The sequence below is a fragment of the Diuraphis noxia genome, unplaced genomic scaffold, assembly GCF_037042655.1.
Source record: "Diuraphis noxia isolate RWA-SAM2 unplaced genomic scaffold, SU_Dnox_SAM2 contig0002, whole genome shotgun sequence".
Classification (NCBI taxonomy): domain Eukaryota; kingdom Metazoa; phylum Arthropoda; class Insecta; order Hemiptera; family Aphididae; genus Diuraphis; species Diuraphis noxia.
The window spans coordinates 85,295,218-85,312,544 of NW_028301712.1; the positions used below are offsets into that span (position 1 = coordinate 85,295,218).

At 37.2% G+C, this 17,327-nt stretch overlaps 1 protein-coding gene across 1 annotated transcript; it reads right to left on the reverse strand.

Annotated features, from left to right (window-relative positions):
* Positions 1 to 1,214: 1,214 nt before the first annotated feature.
* Positions 1,215 to 16,342, reverse strand: LOC149059032 (uncharacterized). The gene is made up of 3 exons (XM_089220304.1): positions 8,307 to 16,342; positions 8,099 to 8,226; positions 1,215 to 1,507 (listed from the first exon to the last, which is right to left on the reverse strand). The coding sequence occupies exon 1, from the start codon at positions 14,946 to 14,948 to the stop codon at positions 9,792 to 9,794; it is 5,157 nt and encodes a 1,718-aa protein (XP_089076430.1). The 5' UTR covers positions 14,949 to 16,342; the 3' UTR covers positions 1,215 to 1,507; positions 8,099 to 8,226; positions 8,307 to 9,791.
* Positions 16,343 to 17,327: the final 985 nt, after the last annotated feature.

Below are 17,327 nucleotides of genomic sequence, written 5' to 3' on the forward strand. Positions count from 1 at the left end.
ATGGGATTTGAAATTGTTATAGTTTAAAACTTGTTTCCTATTTGATGTACTTGCAGGCTATAGTACAAAAACTAAGATAGCGAAGGATCACGTATACCAATAATATGAAGATATATATATAGTATACCTAATCATGGTTGAAATATAAAAAGGTTATTTAATGTATAAACCCCTTTCTCAATCAAATATTTTATGATAAAAATAAAAAAATAAAAATGGCAGAGTAAAGGGCGCTAATATCAATCAAATATAATATGTATATTGTATATGCTCTGGGATTTTAAATTTTTAGCTTTTGCTAACGTAATTTCGATATTAGGAAAAAACGATATATTTTATGAAATATCTTTGCGCAGTCATCTTGTATCAGATGATGATAACAATCAGAGATTATACACAATATCTTGTATATTTTAACCATGACTATAAGATGAAGACGTTATCTTATACTTTATCAAACGCTTTAGATAAATAATCAGTGGAAAAAAAACATCGAATATTGCTAGATGTAAATGTATTGTATTATACATAATATAATATGTATGATGTTTTAAAAACTAAAATCAATTTGTTATTTGTTGATTAACCTAATTACCTCAAATAAAATCCTGGCGGTCAATATAATATACTGAATGTGAAAGCAGCGGATGGATATTTTTATTCATAATTGGTTCGAACATTTTTGTAACTATTATATAATTACATCACCAAGTACCTTAAAATATGCCTACAACACAATTTAAGATCTGAAAAGATTAAAAACACTTGGAATCATGTCTGGTCCTAGATTTGGTTCTTAAATTATAGTATTCAATTAATTTAAAACACCATGCAGCATATTTTCAGACTAATGAAAATAGTTGAATGTTTGTAGCCGGAGTCATTTTAGCGGGATAATGTGAAACCGAAGTTGTTGTTGAATACTTAAAATATTATGAAAATCTGTGACCAATGTCATAACCACCAATAATATTAAAGATAATATGATGTAGAATTGTTTGAATGTTACTTTTTTTGTACATTATCAAAATGTTAAAACTTACGTATAAAAAAAATAACAATATCATCACATTGTGACATTGTGTGATAATAATATAATTCATAATATAATATAATTTCATCGGAAATAAGCTATAAACATTTGTGTGCTATTTTCGTTTTGAAATTCAGACCTCAGGCCATATCTGCAGTATTGACGCGTATTATTATACCGATGCAGCTTTTCGTGGTTGAAACGGTCTGTAGCCCTGCGCCCACTCAATCTCGGAATAGTGTGTAGGAGTAGTGACGACTTTGTTTCATTTTATATTGGAAGTTTTTGGCGAAGGACCTCGATGTGGTCAAATTTTCTTTGCCGTTGTCGGCCCACTTCAAGACGTCTTTGCAAGAAATCAATATACAGTTTCTTATACGTACTCAGCGTACATTCCAATATAGTAACACATTTAATATTTTATTGCAATCGAATTACCGTCGTTAGATTTCAATAACAATCGCTTCCATGGACCTGTAAGATATATTTACTTATTGTCATAATGTTAAAAAAATATAATTGCATGTATATGTAAGTCTCCGTTTAACGTCACCTTATTTAGCGTTATTTCAGTTATTGCGTTGTAGAAGTTTAAGTCCTATTGTGTTTCGTCTAACACTGCATGGTTTCAGTGTAACGTCGTTTGTAATACATGTGTTCATGACACACTTTTATTTTTATTTTATAATATCGACACTCTCAACGAAGAAGGAAGTAACTCAATTTTACATTTTTATTCAATAATATTTTTTTTACTGTTTTGTTCAGATGTCCAACGAAGCTGTTGGTTGTGGTATCATACATCGGCCGAAGACGTTGTTTAAAATAAGGTTGAGTTACTGCCGTCTTTGTTGGAAATCCAGAAAAAATTCTATTCAATCATTTATTGATGGTCAGTTGTTCAACGATACATTTTTATTTATTGGTAAGAACCCGTTGTCAAAAAGTGTGTCTTAAAGTGTTTCACTTAAAGTTTTTTCGGTAAACGTAGTGTTTATTTCTGAAATCTAAATTTGACGTTAAACGAGAACTTATAATGTACTCAGATTGAGACAATATTTTTTAAAACATTTCCTACACGATTGTCACAAAAATCCAACTTTTTCGTAAGTTTATTGTTCATGTGGTATATATTATTGTATATTATATTTGTTCGATGTAGGTAACTGTACTTACACTGGTCGTGAAGCAATTGTTTTTGGTTAATTGTGCCAAAACGCTATGCAAAGAAAAAACAGAAAGAATCATTTTGTTCTCCATCCATGTTCCATTCTCCGTCCGTACCATTTTATGTTCTGAATAAAACAGAAATTGTCAAAGGTTCTAATTCTAAATCTCAGAAATTCAATTTCACTTTACTCAGCTACCAGAACACAGATAAATAAAATCACTAAATACCGAGAAAGTTAATAGTTTGTGACATACTTGTTGGAAAAGAGTGATTATGGATAAAGCGTACTAAGGAACAAAATATTTATAAAGATTTAATTGTTTTTTTTTTTTTCATAGTTACTATTACTTCATACAATTAGATAACTTTAAGATGGGTGGAAAATCAGATTTACTCCAGTTTATAGTTGATTTATGATATCGTTAAAATACATTTATGTGCAATCAGTTTAATGAAAATACTCAATTGCACAAAAAGAAAAATCTTTTATTTTATTTTTTGGTAATAATGCAACATTTTCAGCTTTTAGAAAACAAATAACAAATAAATCACTGTTGAAAAAAGTACAGAAAGCTGTCTGATGAGCAATTCTTGTAAGTGTGTGTGTATACATATATATTATATTGTACACTTATTCTTAGGTCTCCACTAAACTATTCGTTTCAAGTTCGTCATGATGTATTTGATTAATTGTAGAAGATATTGAATATTGAGTTTAAAGGATGAATCTCTAAGTACATATATAAATCAATCTATACTGATCATTAAAATAAATATTAAAAAACTTTAACAACTTCTGGAGTTTAAATTAACGTTCCTTTGAAAAGTTAAGGAATTCAAAGAAATCACGTGGCCAACTGAATTCAAACGAAACGAAAGTCAAAGAAAAATACACATCGATATGTAAGGTAAAACTTTGATGGATCTCTCGAAAACTCAATTCCAAAGTATTGAAAAACTAATATAGTAATAATTACTACCTATACACAGATAATAATTTTTCAGTGTTGACCTATCGTCGAAATTCCTATTTTTTTATTGTCTATTATTCAAACCGAAGAATGTTACAATTCATGCTTAAAAGTACAATAGGTAAGTAATTTTTATCAAAAGTTATGCGATTAGAATAACACAATTAAAATAATTTCAGGATTAAACACGCAACTTGATGCTCTTGCTTAGTTGTCATGCAACTGTTATATATATTAGATACCACTGCGAAATAAATTAAAAAGTTAGAAAATGTTGTTGATTCTAAAATTGTTATTTGTAGCCTTGTAGATACACAAACCTTTTGGCCTTTTGTATGTTATAATTATAATTGCACACATAGGTATTTACAAAATAATAATGCAACCTAAAATAATAAAGTAGAAAATATGTATGCTAAAAGAATGTCTCCTCTGTAAATAATCGTTTTTCTCATGACCGAGCGATATTCTTGGTTTTTAGTGGTAATTTTTGAAATGTTTATACGTTAAAAAGTAAACAAGAAATCTATTACTGAATTTTGTTAAGGTTTTGAAATACAATTATCCAAAGTGGCAAGAACCATAAAGAATGTTTATGTGGTCATTCAATTTTTGAGTTTTTGACTACTTAATATATTATTATGTATTTAATTTAATGTCTTGACTTTGATATACTTGTAATATAATATGTATATATAATTTATATTAATTAATATATTTTATTATTATGTTAATTTTCTAATCTAATTTATATACCTATAGATATTAACATGGAAAGAAGAAGAACAGAGTAGTTCTTCGATCCGCTTTGCTACAGATTTGTTATGATTCTTGTTATTTCATAACATAAAAAACCCCAATTAAAACTATTTACTTTGATGAAATCAATTTTTCGAATAGGTTAATTAAAATCTTTCCATTTAAGGGTATATATTTTATATTTTCAACGTATATATATATACTAATAATAAAGTTATAATTTATTAAAATCAATCACATTGGAAATGATTCCTTTCATCTTACAAAGTTAACTAAAAAAAAATAAATAAATAAAAAAACATTTTCCTCCGAGATTGCGATGTAATTAATTTTACTGTACAATAAATTAAACTACAAATCTATACCTATGATTGTATATAACGTAGTATGCCTGATGGCTAAAAGTATGTGGTTTTTTATTGTAAAGGGAACCCGTGGAAACATAGGTCATTGGGTGTGAGGTGGTACGGTAGGGGTTATTTTTGTGTATTTGTTTGTAGGTTTTTAAGTGGGTAGGGTTGTAACACGTGTTAGTGTATGTGTGGCAAGAATATGTTGCTAAAAACGCCGGGTGGTCACCCATCTGGGAGCTAGCAAATGCGGCCGGTACGTACGCTCAGCGCGTTTCCGCAGATTGAGCGTACGACTACGTGCCTAACCAAGTCACGGATAATATGTTTTATCAAAGTTTAATTACTAAATACTTTTTTATTCTCATAATGAAACACTGTTTTATTTAAATTAGTTTTATGCGAACGTCGAATAATATAGAATTATAAAACAATAATTTATGTACCTATTATGATATTCAATTACGGAAATAATATATAAATCATATTTAAAAAAAAAAAAACTGTTGGATGTCATACTGAAAAAAGTATAATACTACTAACATTGAGTAAAATAGTGATTTTTTTTAATTTGCCTGCAAGTGCAATAATTATGTCCACACGACTCGGTGGAATTGCGATAGACCGTTAGATTTATTGCAAACAATTTTTTTTTTTATGGTAATATCAAAGGTAGTATGACGTCGACATATTGTTATATTTTATATTAATGGAAACATAACCACCACATGATGGTCATACGGACTGTACAGTTCGAAGTTTTTTTTTTTCGTATGGAGCTATGTCCGGTAGTATGCACGAAGGCCTATAGTTCGGACGCCTATTTGGCAGAATTTCTAGCGAACACCCGTAGGTTTTTGCCATGCCCGGGGAGGGGGGGGGCGGCCTCTCTCCCCAAACATCGTGAACTGCCCGGAAAGCGATGCCGCCCGTGACCGGGATTCGAACCGGCGACGGTGCGCGTCACAACCGGCGCCTTAATCCGCTCGGCCACTACACCCCCAGTTCGAAGTGGAATCGAAAAATGCAAACGCTGCAATAACTTGTGTATACTCAATTTCAGCGACAAAGACGTTTTGATATTTTGAATCGTTCAATAAAATATAGTATAATTAGTATAAATAATTTGTTAATGTATACGTAATAGTACTTAAATACTACGTATGATATATAGGTACCTGATAATAATTGACATGCCTATGGGTTTGTGTTATTCCGAAAAAGTGCATCGTGTGCATTGTGCAGTAAAAGTCACGAGATAACCCAATCGTTTGCACATTGCACGCACAGCATATTATCACAGAAAATAATATGTTAACATATATTCTGAGATATTATCAACAATAAAGTACCATTATAATATATTACTATATGTCGTACACACGAGCGAACTTTGTCACGGAAACGCGAGTAATGCGATATTCTATCGCAATTTGCAGTTGTAGGGCCTGAGCACTGTTAAAAATAATGATTGCATTTCAGTGCATCTGTCATTGACGACCGAATGCGAAATTCTATAATTTTAATCAAGCTTAGCCGGCGGTGTGGTTTGCAATAAAAATTCTGTTCTGGCGGTCAAACGGCGGCAGCCATTTAAATAATTAAATAATAAATTAAAACGAAACGGTTTTCTGTCTGTTTTTTCGGTACATTTAAAAAAACCGTGAGCCGTAAGAGTCGAAACCGGGTCAGAGGGGTGTGTACACTTTGTACGACTTTTGCCTATATTATTGTGATTGTTATGGGCGCGTATAAAACTACCCCCCCCCCCCCTCCCACCCACTAACACTCACACACACACACACATACACACACACGCCTTGCAAGCGATAGGAGCGAATTAAACTTTTTAACTGTTCTCACGCGTGTGAAGAACGCTCGCGCACGGGTTAACTTCCTAATTATGTACAGGACGGTGCGCGGAGACTGTTTGGGAAATTAACTAAACCCTTTCCTCTTCGGTCCGCAAAATTCGACCCCACCGTAACGCTAATATAATAGCACCGTACCTATCTACCCATTTGATACTATCATAACATATTCTTATTACGATTATGTGCGCGTGTCATGTATAAAACAGACGACACCGGGTGGACACTGTTTTATGTTTTATATTCCGTAGCGTAATCATCAGTATCAAATATAATATAATTATACGCGTAAGTGAATGCGCGCACAATATAGTCACTAACACTATACATAGAGTGGTTTCCAAACTTTTTCTTTTCAGAGGTGCCCTTTTTTGGACCAAATTCAGCTACAGTGCCCTGCGCAGGGGCGGCTTTCATTTGGGCGAATAACCCAAAATAACATATCGTTTGGGCGAATTTATATACATCATTTGGGCGAAATGTACACACACCCCTAATTTATCTAATACATCGTTTGGGCGAGCCGAGTTATTAAAAAAAAAAATTGTTATATAATATTATTCCTAAAAAATTATTTATAAAATTATGACTAATTATCACAATATTATATTTAGTCATCATATTGATTATAATTTATAGACTATATAATATACGTTTTCCTTCCCATTTTTAGAGACTTAGGACTTTCAGTTAATTCTAATTGGTATATGGTTAAAAATGTGTTATGTTGTAATTGTCATATATAATTTATTATCTTATAATTTGTTATTAGTATGGTACCTCATATCCATTATATATTCTCATATAAATTGTCATATTGTCATAATATTTTATTAAAAATAGTACCTAACTAGTTTTTTTAATTTTAACTCATATTTAATATGATCGTATTTATTATATGTTAAATATAACATGTTACTTCCCTATTATTATTCAATAATTTATAAATTCATCTAAACGATCGGTTAATTTCTCGCCCAAATGATACAGCTCTACTCAGGTAAATTTTGGGTTATTCGCCCAAATGAATGACGCCCCTGCGCAGTAAACACCATACGACAGAAAAATGTGAACACTAATTCCCATTGATATTCAATTATAAAATTTTTTTCGTTTTGTTTTTTGTTGAACGTAATAAAAAACAATCACTTTAAGCATACGTTCAACTAAAAGCGTATACTTAAACTTGTAAGACATTTTGAAAAATATAATAAAGATCAAAATATTATATTTTAATAATAATTAATGTTGTAGATTTGTAAATTGTAGGTAATGCGATGTAATGTGTGGATATTTGTGTTCGAAAAGTTTGACAACGTTAAGTTTTATTTTAGACGAACAGAGTAAGTTGGAAGTTAAGTTCTCATTTGATGACGTTGAATTGCCCAATTTAGAGTTTCAGTGTAACAGTGTAAGCAGAAAATCCTGACTCACATTTCCATGACATTCAATTTGAAATTTAACAAAAAAATCAAAAATAATTTCTCATGAGCCACGGTGCACAGCTTGGGAACTACTGGCCAATAGATTACATAATGCGCATAATATATAAATATAATGATAATAAATTAATATAAAATATATGATCATTGACGCCGGAGAGTTGGATCGTCTCGTGGTTTTTTTGCAGTTGTGAAGAAACGATTTCGTGACTAACTCGAGATAATAGTTATAATAATACATCCACTTATCGTTTGACGTTCTTAAAATTATAATAATATAATATATTGTAGGCACGTTTATTATGATTTTAGATGAGCTTAACATGGTGACGGTATTATTTAAACCTCAACGAATTCCTGTGGAAAATTGATATTTGTGCATGGTTATGGCAATTATACTAATATAATAAAATTATAAATTATAATATAATATCAATAGGTAGTACCTACATAATATTATAATTATAAATAATTATTAATTAAAATATGTATTATATTTACCTATCATTTGTAGTCTGTATTATGGACGGCATTGTATTCCGTTTTTTAATATTGATGAATTCCAATTGTCGTGTTCGTCTCTCATTTTTAAACATTAGAAATCGAACCTTTGAATGGGTTTGAATGATCTGCAAGAATTTAGAAAACCTTTACGGACATATTTATGATTCGATAAAAATATTATGTTACCGCATAAGATATACAATACTTGTTTAGTCAAGAAGCTCCTACGAATTTAGTGGTCGGCTTCATTGACTACATCAACGAAAGTCAACAGTTTAAAGGAATACCAGGACCAGTGTGATATTAGGATTTTCAGACTAAGACCTCATCAACTATACTCTGAGATATATAACGTGCACGTATGGCAAGGCACCTACAATAATTTATTGATGAAATATACAAGAAATAATAATAATATAATCATTCGCTAGTGACTCGGTACCGGCGCCTCAGTACCAATCAATAGGAATACAAGGTATAAGTAATAACATAAAATAATCAATAAGTAAATAATAAATAGTACTATCAACACATATGATAGTAATAATAGGTAATCATAATAATAATCAACACCGGATTATGATAAAGAATAATACAACACAAGATATTATGACAATAATTACGCGCGTCTCCTGCGACCGTTGGTGATCACTTGGTGGTTGCCAACTCTGAATTGATAACAGGTACGGCGACACTATGACCACTGACGATTGAGTCCACACGTAGCACTCATCATTGGGTGCGGCGGCTAAGATGAGTAGATGACGTATATCAGAGACTACCGGTGTGGGTTCGGCCCAATCACAACCGAACGCACGCGCATTACCGGCGATTCACAGCTGCTTGCCAAACAGCGACCGTATAACAATATCACCACAGGTCGCACGAACAACACGTGAATATAATCTATGTCGGACGACCGGGCACCGTATCAAAGACAATAATACGATTAACGGAGCGGCGAAACACAGCCTATGGAGGTTACGGCAACGGATATTTATAATACGATTATTACGGCGCTGATATGGCGGCACGCGTCGCGTGAACGGCAAATCAAGTCGCGATCACAAAAGCACAGGCAACGCTTAACCGTAAGCCGGCCAGCGCAACGACAGAACGACGGACCGTACGTTGACAAAGGTCGTTGGGTAACTAACTAGGTCAACGTTTCACAGAGTCTACGGCGGACGTGCGTTTTCACTTATCGGTGACAGCATGCTAGACGGGCGGGGAAACGGCACGACCGGTTCACAGACGCATCGGCCATACATCGACTGAGGCGCTCGAACATCCTCCCCCAATGAAAAGCCCTGGTTTTCATGAGACGTGGCAGGCGCTGGAGCATTGAAGATTGAGAACGAGCAACGGTCGCGGAGCCTGACATTGGTACGAAAAAAAATAATAAGATAATAGTACAATAGCTCAAAATCTTGAGATTATGAATACAAGTGATGACATCATAAATAACACATGAGTAATAACATAAATAAAATTCAAAGTTTAACAATTAACCTGGTTTGCCAGGGTGTGCCCCGAGTATAATTGATGTGGTCAACCTGACAATCCAGAATGGTTGGTGAGCAGCAGGCAGACACTAAGGAATAGAATAACTCAATTACCCCGACACAGCAAGCACAAATAAATAACATGGGACACGAAATTACTCAAATTCAAAAAAAAAAAAAGGCAACTACTCTGTGGGCAGCAGCACCAATTTTACAACTGGCCTGGTAAGCTCACCCTGGGCCGTCAACACTCTAGCTACACGCACAACGCCATCAGCTCCAGGCATGACACTCAAGACCCGACCTAGACGCCAAGCTGTAGGAGGGCTCTGGTTGTCTTTAATCACGACCATGTCTCCGTCTTTGACGTTAGGAACATTGTTTGTCCATTTTGTTCGTGTCTGTAATGAGCACAGGTATTCACTGGACCATCGACGCCAAAACGACTGGTGAAACTGATGAAGTAACTTCCAACGGTTGACAATTTTCCGGCTGTCCTCGGGTATATGATGTTCAGGAACAGCGAGCAGAGGTTGTCCAATTAAAAAGTGTCCCGGAGACAAGTAGCCGAGATCAAGAGGCGACGATGACATCGGAGTGAGTGGCCGCGAGTTTAAGATCGCTTCGATGCGGCATAGAATGGTAGACAGTTCCTCGAGTGACGGAGTATGACTACCCATGACACGGGTTAACAAAGTCTTGAACGAGCGTACGGCAGCTTCCCACAATCCACCGAAGTGCGGAGCACTTGGTGGGTTGAAAATCCACGTACACGCAGAGTGGGAAGACAGTCTGTGATGATTTTCAGGATTGTTCACTAATTGACGCAATTGTTTTGACGCTCCAACAAAATTGGTCCCGCAGTCTGAAAATATTTCGTGAGGAAGACCACGTCGCGCAACGAAACGATCGAATGCGGCCAAGAACGCATCAGTAGTCAAGTCCAATACTATTTCTAAATGCACCGCCTTCACGGCCATGCATACGAATACAGCGACATACACTTTATATTGTCTTGCCTTCCGCAAGCGGCATTCGCGCATTGGCAAGGGACCAGCGTAGTCAATCCCAACACGGGAGAACGGTCGGCAAGCTTGAACACGTACCGCGGGCAAGTCAGCCATGAGGGGAGTTTGAGTTTGAGCAATTGCTCTGACACATATGGTACATGAGCCAATGACTTTCCTGATCACGCACCGCACAGACGCAATCCAAAATTGACGAGCGATTAAAGCTGTTATAACTCTAGGTCCCGAATGGCACGTCACAAGGTGCCAATGCCGGACAATAAGTAACGAAAGATAAGATGTCTTCGACAGTAATATTGGCTGCCTTTGAGCTTCTGTTAAATCAGCATGTGCCAAACGACCACCGACACGAATCAAACCACATGGATCAATGAATGGGCGGAGCACTGCAAATGTTCGAGGTGGCGCTTGATCATGCTGCACATTGTGTAGCAATTTCCCCAGTGTCTGTAATTGAGACGCTTTGACAAGAACTGTTAGGGAATCAGTCAATTCCGATTGACATAGAAAGGCATTGGAGTACGTCTTACCTTGACATAATCCGATAAAACGACGCATCCATGTGACGACTCTGAGCATGTTGGTGTATGAAGAAAAACGTGAGAACCATTCGCCCTCGGTGTCGAGTTGCACAGCTAAGGAAACGCCTTTTGTTTCAGGCAGTTCTTCTAAGGACATTATACAAGGTGAAAGGTCCCAGGTATCTTCAGAATGACGTAAAAATTTAGGCCCATACCAATACAGGGGGAACTGCATAAGGGCTGAGGGCTGCATTCCGCGCGAAGCACAGTCAGCCGGGTTATCGTCAGTTCGTACATATCCCCATTTACACGATGGTAACAATTGATGCACCTGGTGCACTCGATTAGAGACAAATATTTTGAACAAGGAGTGTGGATTGATCAACCAAGACAAAACTATTTGTGAGTCAGACCAGGCAAAAACATTAGTGATAACGAGTTGAAGTTCAAGTGTCGCTTTGACGCGACCCATCCATCGTGCCAATAGAACAGAAGCAGACAATTCAAGTCGAGGTACAGTGATCTTCTTCATGGGCGCCATTTTTGTCTTGGACCCTAGAAGGGAAATGGAGACCGATCCATCTGGCTGAATCAAACGAAGATAGACGATTGCTGCGTAGCCTTGCTCTGAAGCATCACAAAAGCCGCAGAGCTGGACATGGGAACCATTTTTTGTAGCCAGAAAACGCGGAATCTTGACTTTAGTCAATGTATGGAGATCTTGGACAAAGATTTTCCAATCCTCAGTCAAGTCGGACGGAAGTGGCGCATCCCAACCTAAACCTGCCTTCCAGATTTTCTGCAATATATGCTTGGCATAGAAGATTACTGGAGCAATAAGGCCAATTGGATCAAAGATTCTGGCAATGGTTGACAGAACGGCGCGTTTGGTCATGACATCACACGAAGAAGAGACTTCAAAGCCAAAAGTGTCTTCGGAAGAGTCCCAATTTAAACCGAGAACCTTGACCACTCCTGCCTCAGGGTCGTCGAACTGTAAAATTCCTTGGACACGATCATCTTGTGGAATAGTAGCTAGAATCTGAGGATCATTACTAGACCATTTTTTCAGCTCAAAACCAGCGGTACTCAGAACAGATTTCAAGTCAGATTTCAATGTCAACAGTTGGCTTGTGCTGTCGGCGCCAACACAAATATCGTCAACGTAAGTTTGGTGAGTTAATGCCTGTTTGACACCAGGAAACTCTGCACAACCATTGTCGGCAAGGTCCTTCAGAACTCGCAACGCTAGGTAAGGAGCACAGTTCACTCCGTAAGTAACCGTGTTCAGTTGGTACTCCTTAAGTTCATCCAACGGTGACACACGCCATAAGATGTGTTGGTATTTCCGATATTGTGGAAGTACCAGTATTTGTCGATACATTTTACACACGTCTGCTGTGAAGGTGAATTGATGTATACGAAATCGGAGCATGATATCAACAATATCCTGCTGAAGCTTTGGACCAGTAAAAAGACACTGATTCAAGGAACGGTTGGATGAAGTAGTGGCCGAAGCATCAAATACCACTCGAATTTTACTGGTTGCAACATCACCTTTAAAGACAGGATGGTGAGGTATGAAGTAGTCACCAGGACTGGAAGCGATAGACATATGCCCTAGTGATTCATAATCACTCATAAAAGCTGAGTATGCCTGATTCAAAGCTGGATTAGCTTGAAGTTTCCGCTCTAGGTTTTGGAATCGACGCAAAGCCATTTGTCGAGATCCAAAAAAACGTTCTTCCTTGCCGGATTCCATGAAGGGCAACGGAACCACGAATCGACCGTTATCATCACGCACACGTTCGGTCAAGTAGATGGTTTCACACTTGCCTTCCTCAGTGAATGTAACTGGAGCAGAGTCAGGTTCTTCAACACGCCAGAAGCGTTCGACCAGATTCTCAAGTGATACCGTGAGTGACACAACATTTGAGCAGACTCGATCGGGCTCTTGTTCAGGGACAGGGCCGATTAGAATCCACCCGAATAAAGATCCGAATGCAGTGGGTAATGAATTGTCTATGACAACACGTTTTCCGTCTAATATCTGGGCAAACACATCGGCTCCCAACAACAAGTCAACAGGTGCCGGAAGATCAAAACTAGGATCAGCTAGAGCCAAATGCGAAAAATGAAGTTTGCACTGCTTGGGCAGATGACGAGATGGCATGTTAGTAGTTATCGTGGGCAGGACCCAAGCTGTCACCTGGATTTTCGTATTCTCATCATACCGCGGTGCGATGGTACAATGGACCACACCATTCAACTTGGGAACTTGAACACCAGAAAGACCCGTTAAAGGCACTGTCCATTTGGAACGTTTTAAACCCAGGCGATCCGCACACGCCAAAGTCATGACACTGACCTGTGAGGCCGAATCGATCAATGCACGGACTGGTTGGGCGCGACCACAGTAATCACGAACATGTATGAGGGCGGTCCCGAGTAAAACAGTTGGCCGATCCAGTGACCCAACGTGGACGGCTGGAGGATCAGTGGAAGATGATGGCTTTCGGGAAGCTTCAAAATCGCGATGGAGTAAAACATGATGACGACCATTACATTTGGGACATGTCTTCGCTAAACAGCGAGTCGACCAATGAGTAGAATTCAAACATCGGAAACAAATTTTACGGTCCTTCGCCGCTTGATATCTATCATCCATAGACATGTCAGAAAAGGTTACACACTTAACTGTAGAATGTTCGCCAGAGCAAAAAAGACATTTGGAAATAGATGCGACCGGGGCGTGTGAAGACAACAAGGCAACTTTAGACCTTTTATTGTCAAGTCGATGAATTGGTTTGGTCCTATCCTGAGGTTGGTTGTAACTGCGCGCGTTACTCGATTGTGTGACAGTTTCTAAGACTGCAACACGTGACTTGACGTAGGTGACCAAGTCCGAAACTAGTGGGAATTCACATGAATTAGCAGCCTCCAAACCTTTACGCGTTGACAACGATAGGCCACGAACAGACAAGGCGAATAGGATGAACTCCCCCAAGTCAGGAATATTCAACGATTTTAACATGGCAACTTGATCGGAAAACAGGATCAGAAATTGCTTCAGTCCATCCAATGATTCTTGAGACTGAGACTGGACTGAAATAAGTTTGTCCACAATAAGTGACGCTAATTGTCTAGGTTTATCATACCGTTCAAATAATGTGGACCAAGCTAGGTTATAAGTATTCTCCGTAACCGCAATATTTTTAATAGTATAAAGAGCATCGCCCTTAAGACAACCAAGGAGATAATAAAACCGATCAATATTTGGCAGGTTAGGAATGTGACCCACCCTTGCAAGAAACCTGTCGCGGAAAACAGGCCATTCGATCAAATCACCACTGAAAGAGGGTAATGGTATTTCTGGTAGACGGGATACTGAGGTGCTGCCAGGCACATGATGTATGGACCCATTGGCACTACCGTCCAATGACACAGTTTCATTTTTAGGTGTGTGTTGTTCAACTACAGTTACAACACTAATGTACAGAGAACGAATCTCGGTCTCTAAATGTGTAGAGAACTCAGATGTAAGATCCAAATCCAATAATGCATCCAAAACAGCTTGATTATGTGACATAAAAGAAGTCCATAATGAATCCAGATCACCAGCAGCAATTAAAAAATTAGGTAACAGCTCTAAATTATCATTGACACGAGCCGCTGTCGTAGCTAATGCTTTAATTCGGTTAATAGTACCTTCACGGTTAAGCACTGAAATAGTCTTAGCCCTAACTGCTAGTCTTTGCTCACGAGCAGCCTTTTCTTCGCTTGTCTCTACCATATTAATTCAATATATATAAATTAAAAAATATTTAAATATAAAACTCACTTTACTATAATAATGTAACACCAATAAGCAATAAGGTGTTATATAATGTGCATAAACAATAGTACCTATACACAATAAATGTGTGAGCTGAGAAAGGAAGCAATCCCAATTGGTGCGTACTACAACACAGAATAATTACCCAGAAGAACGCGTAACTAACAACCCAAAATCACAAACATGTACTCACACTAATCAAGTAACCAAATTTATTCACTGGTGTCAATCGCTGATGTGACTATACTATTAATTAAACCACGCTCTGCTACCAATGTTTAGTCAAGAAGCTCCTACGAATTTAGTGGTCGGCTTCATTGACTACATCAACGAAAGTCAACAGTTTAAAGGAATACCAGGACCAGTGTGATATTAGGATTTTCAGACTAAGACCTCATCAACTATACTCTGAGATATATAACGTGCACGTATGGCAAGGCACCTACAATAATTTATTGATGAAATATACAAGAAATAATAATAATATAATCATTCGCTAGTGACTCGGTACCGGCGCCTCAGTACCAATCAATAGGAATACAAGGTATAAGTAATAACATAAAATAATCAATAAGTAAATAATAAATAGTACTATCAACACATATGATAGTAATAATAGGTAATCATAATAATAATCAACACCGGATTATGATAAAGAATAATACAACACAAGATATTATGACAATAATTACGCGCGTCTCCTGCGACCGTTGGTGATCACTTGGTGGTTGCCAACTCTGAATTGATAACAGGTACGGCGACACTATGACCACTGACGATTGAGTCCACACGTAGCACTCATCATTGGGTGCGGCGGCTAAGATGAGTAGATGACGTATATCAGAGACTACCGGTGTGGGTTCGGCCCAATCACAACCGAACGCACGCGCATTACCGGCGATTCACAGCTGCTTGCCAAACAGCGACCGTATAACAATATCACCACAGGTCGCACGAACAACACGTGAATATAATCTATGTCGGACGACCGGGCACCGTATCAAAGACAATAATACGATTAACGGAGCGGCGAAACACAGCCTATGGAGGTTACGGCAACGGATATTTATAATACGATTATTACGGCGCTGATATGGCGGCACGCGTCGCGTGAACGGCAAATCAAGTCGCGATCACAAAAGCACAGGCAACGCTTAACCGTAAGCCGGCCAGCGCAACGACAGAACGACGGACCGTACGTTGACAAAGGTCGTTGGGTAACTAACTAGGTCAACGTTTCACAGAGTCTACGGCGGACGTGCGTTTTCACTTATCGGTGACAGCATGCTAGACGGGCGGGGAAACGGCACGACCGGTTCACAGACGCATCGGCCATACATCGACTGAGGCGCTCGAACAATACTATAAATGTCGTTTTGATTTTGCGAGCCCTCAAATGATATGATTCAAATCTCAGCTATAGCACATTTTTAAGGTTTTAAATTGACCCAACCCAATCGATAATTTTTTTTTTCACAGTTAGCTCTATAAAATCCAAAACTGTTATCAACTATACTTTATGCACATGACGATGAGACTGTTTTGCTATTCGGCTCATGCGTGAAACAACTATTCGTGTATTTTCCTATCAGCTTAAAGTTTTCTTGTACCCGTTCATGTTGTTTAATTCAAAACAGTGTAACATTTTGTCACATATATATATATAATATTTAGCATCTATGATTGATCACAATCAGTGAATGTAGATTACAATATAATATATTATATATAATAATTTGATAATATAATATATTGATCAGTACAATATTATTTTTATGCATACTATTATATTGAAAAATAATTCAAGGTAGCTTGGTGAGGTGCTGTCGTATGCTCAATTTGCGGAAACGCAATGAGCATACGTACCGGCCGCTGTTGCTAGCTCCCGGATGGGTGACCACCCGGGATTTTTAGCAACATATCCTTGCCACACATACACAAACACGTGTTACAACCCTACCCACTTAAAAACCTACAAACAAAAAAATAATCCCTACCGTACCACCCCACACCCAATGACCTATGTTGCCGCGGGTTCCCCTCCCTTACAAAAAAAAAAAAAAATAATAATAATAATTCAAAGACATTCGTCGACATGTCTACAGGTTTGCAATCTGCAATAATCAATAAGTACGATGTGGTTATGGAAATTACGCGATATCAGATATATATATATATACATAGCTAATGCAAAATGATAAAGGATCGGCGAACTCATGACGATGTTGTATTGCAGTTGGCTAAGAATTGATTGTGATTTTTATCAAATATTATGTATTACAATGTTCATACTGGTGTCAAATTACACCGACGGCCGATAATGGTATATAATATATT

Bases quoted from the DNA above. Each gene is read 5' to 3' on its own strand.
- LOC149059032 (XM_089220304.1), bottom strand. From the start codon at position 14,948: ATGGTAGAGACAAGCGAAGAAAAGGCTGCTCGTGAGCAAAGACTAGCA.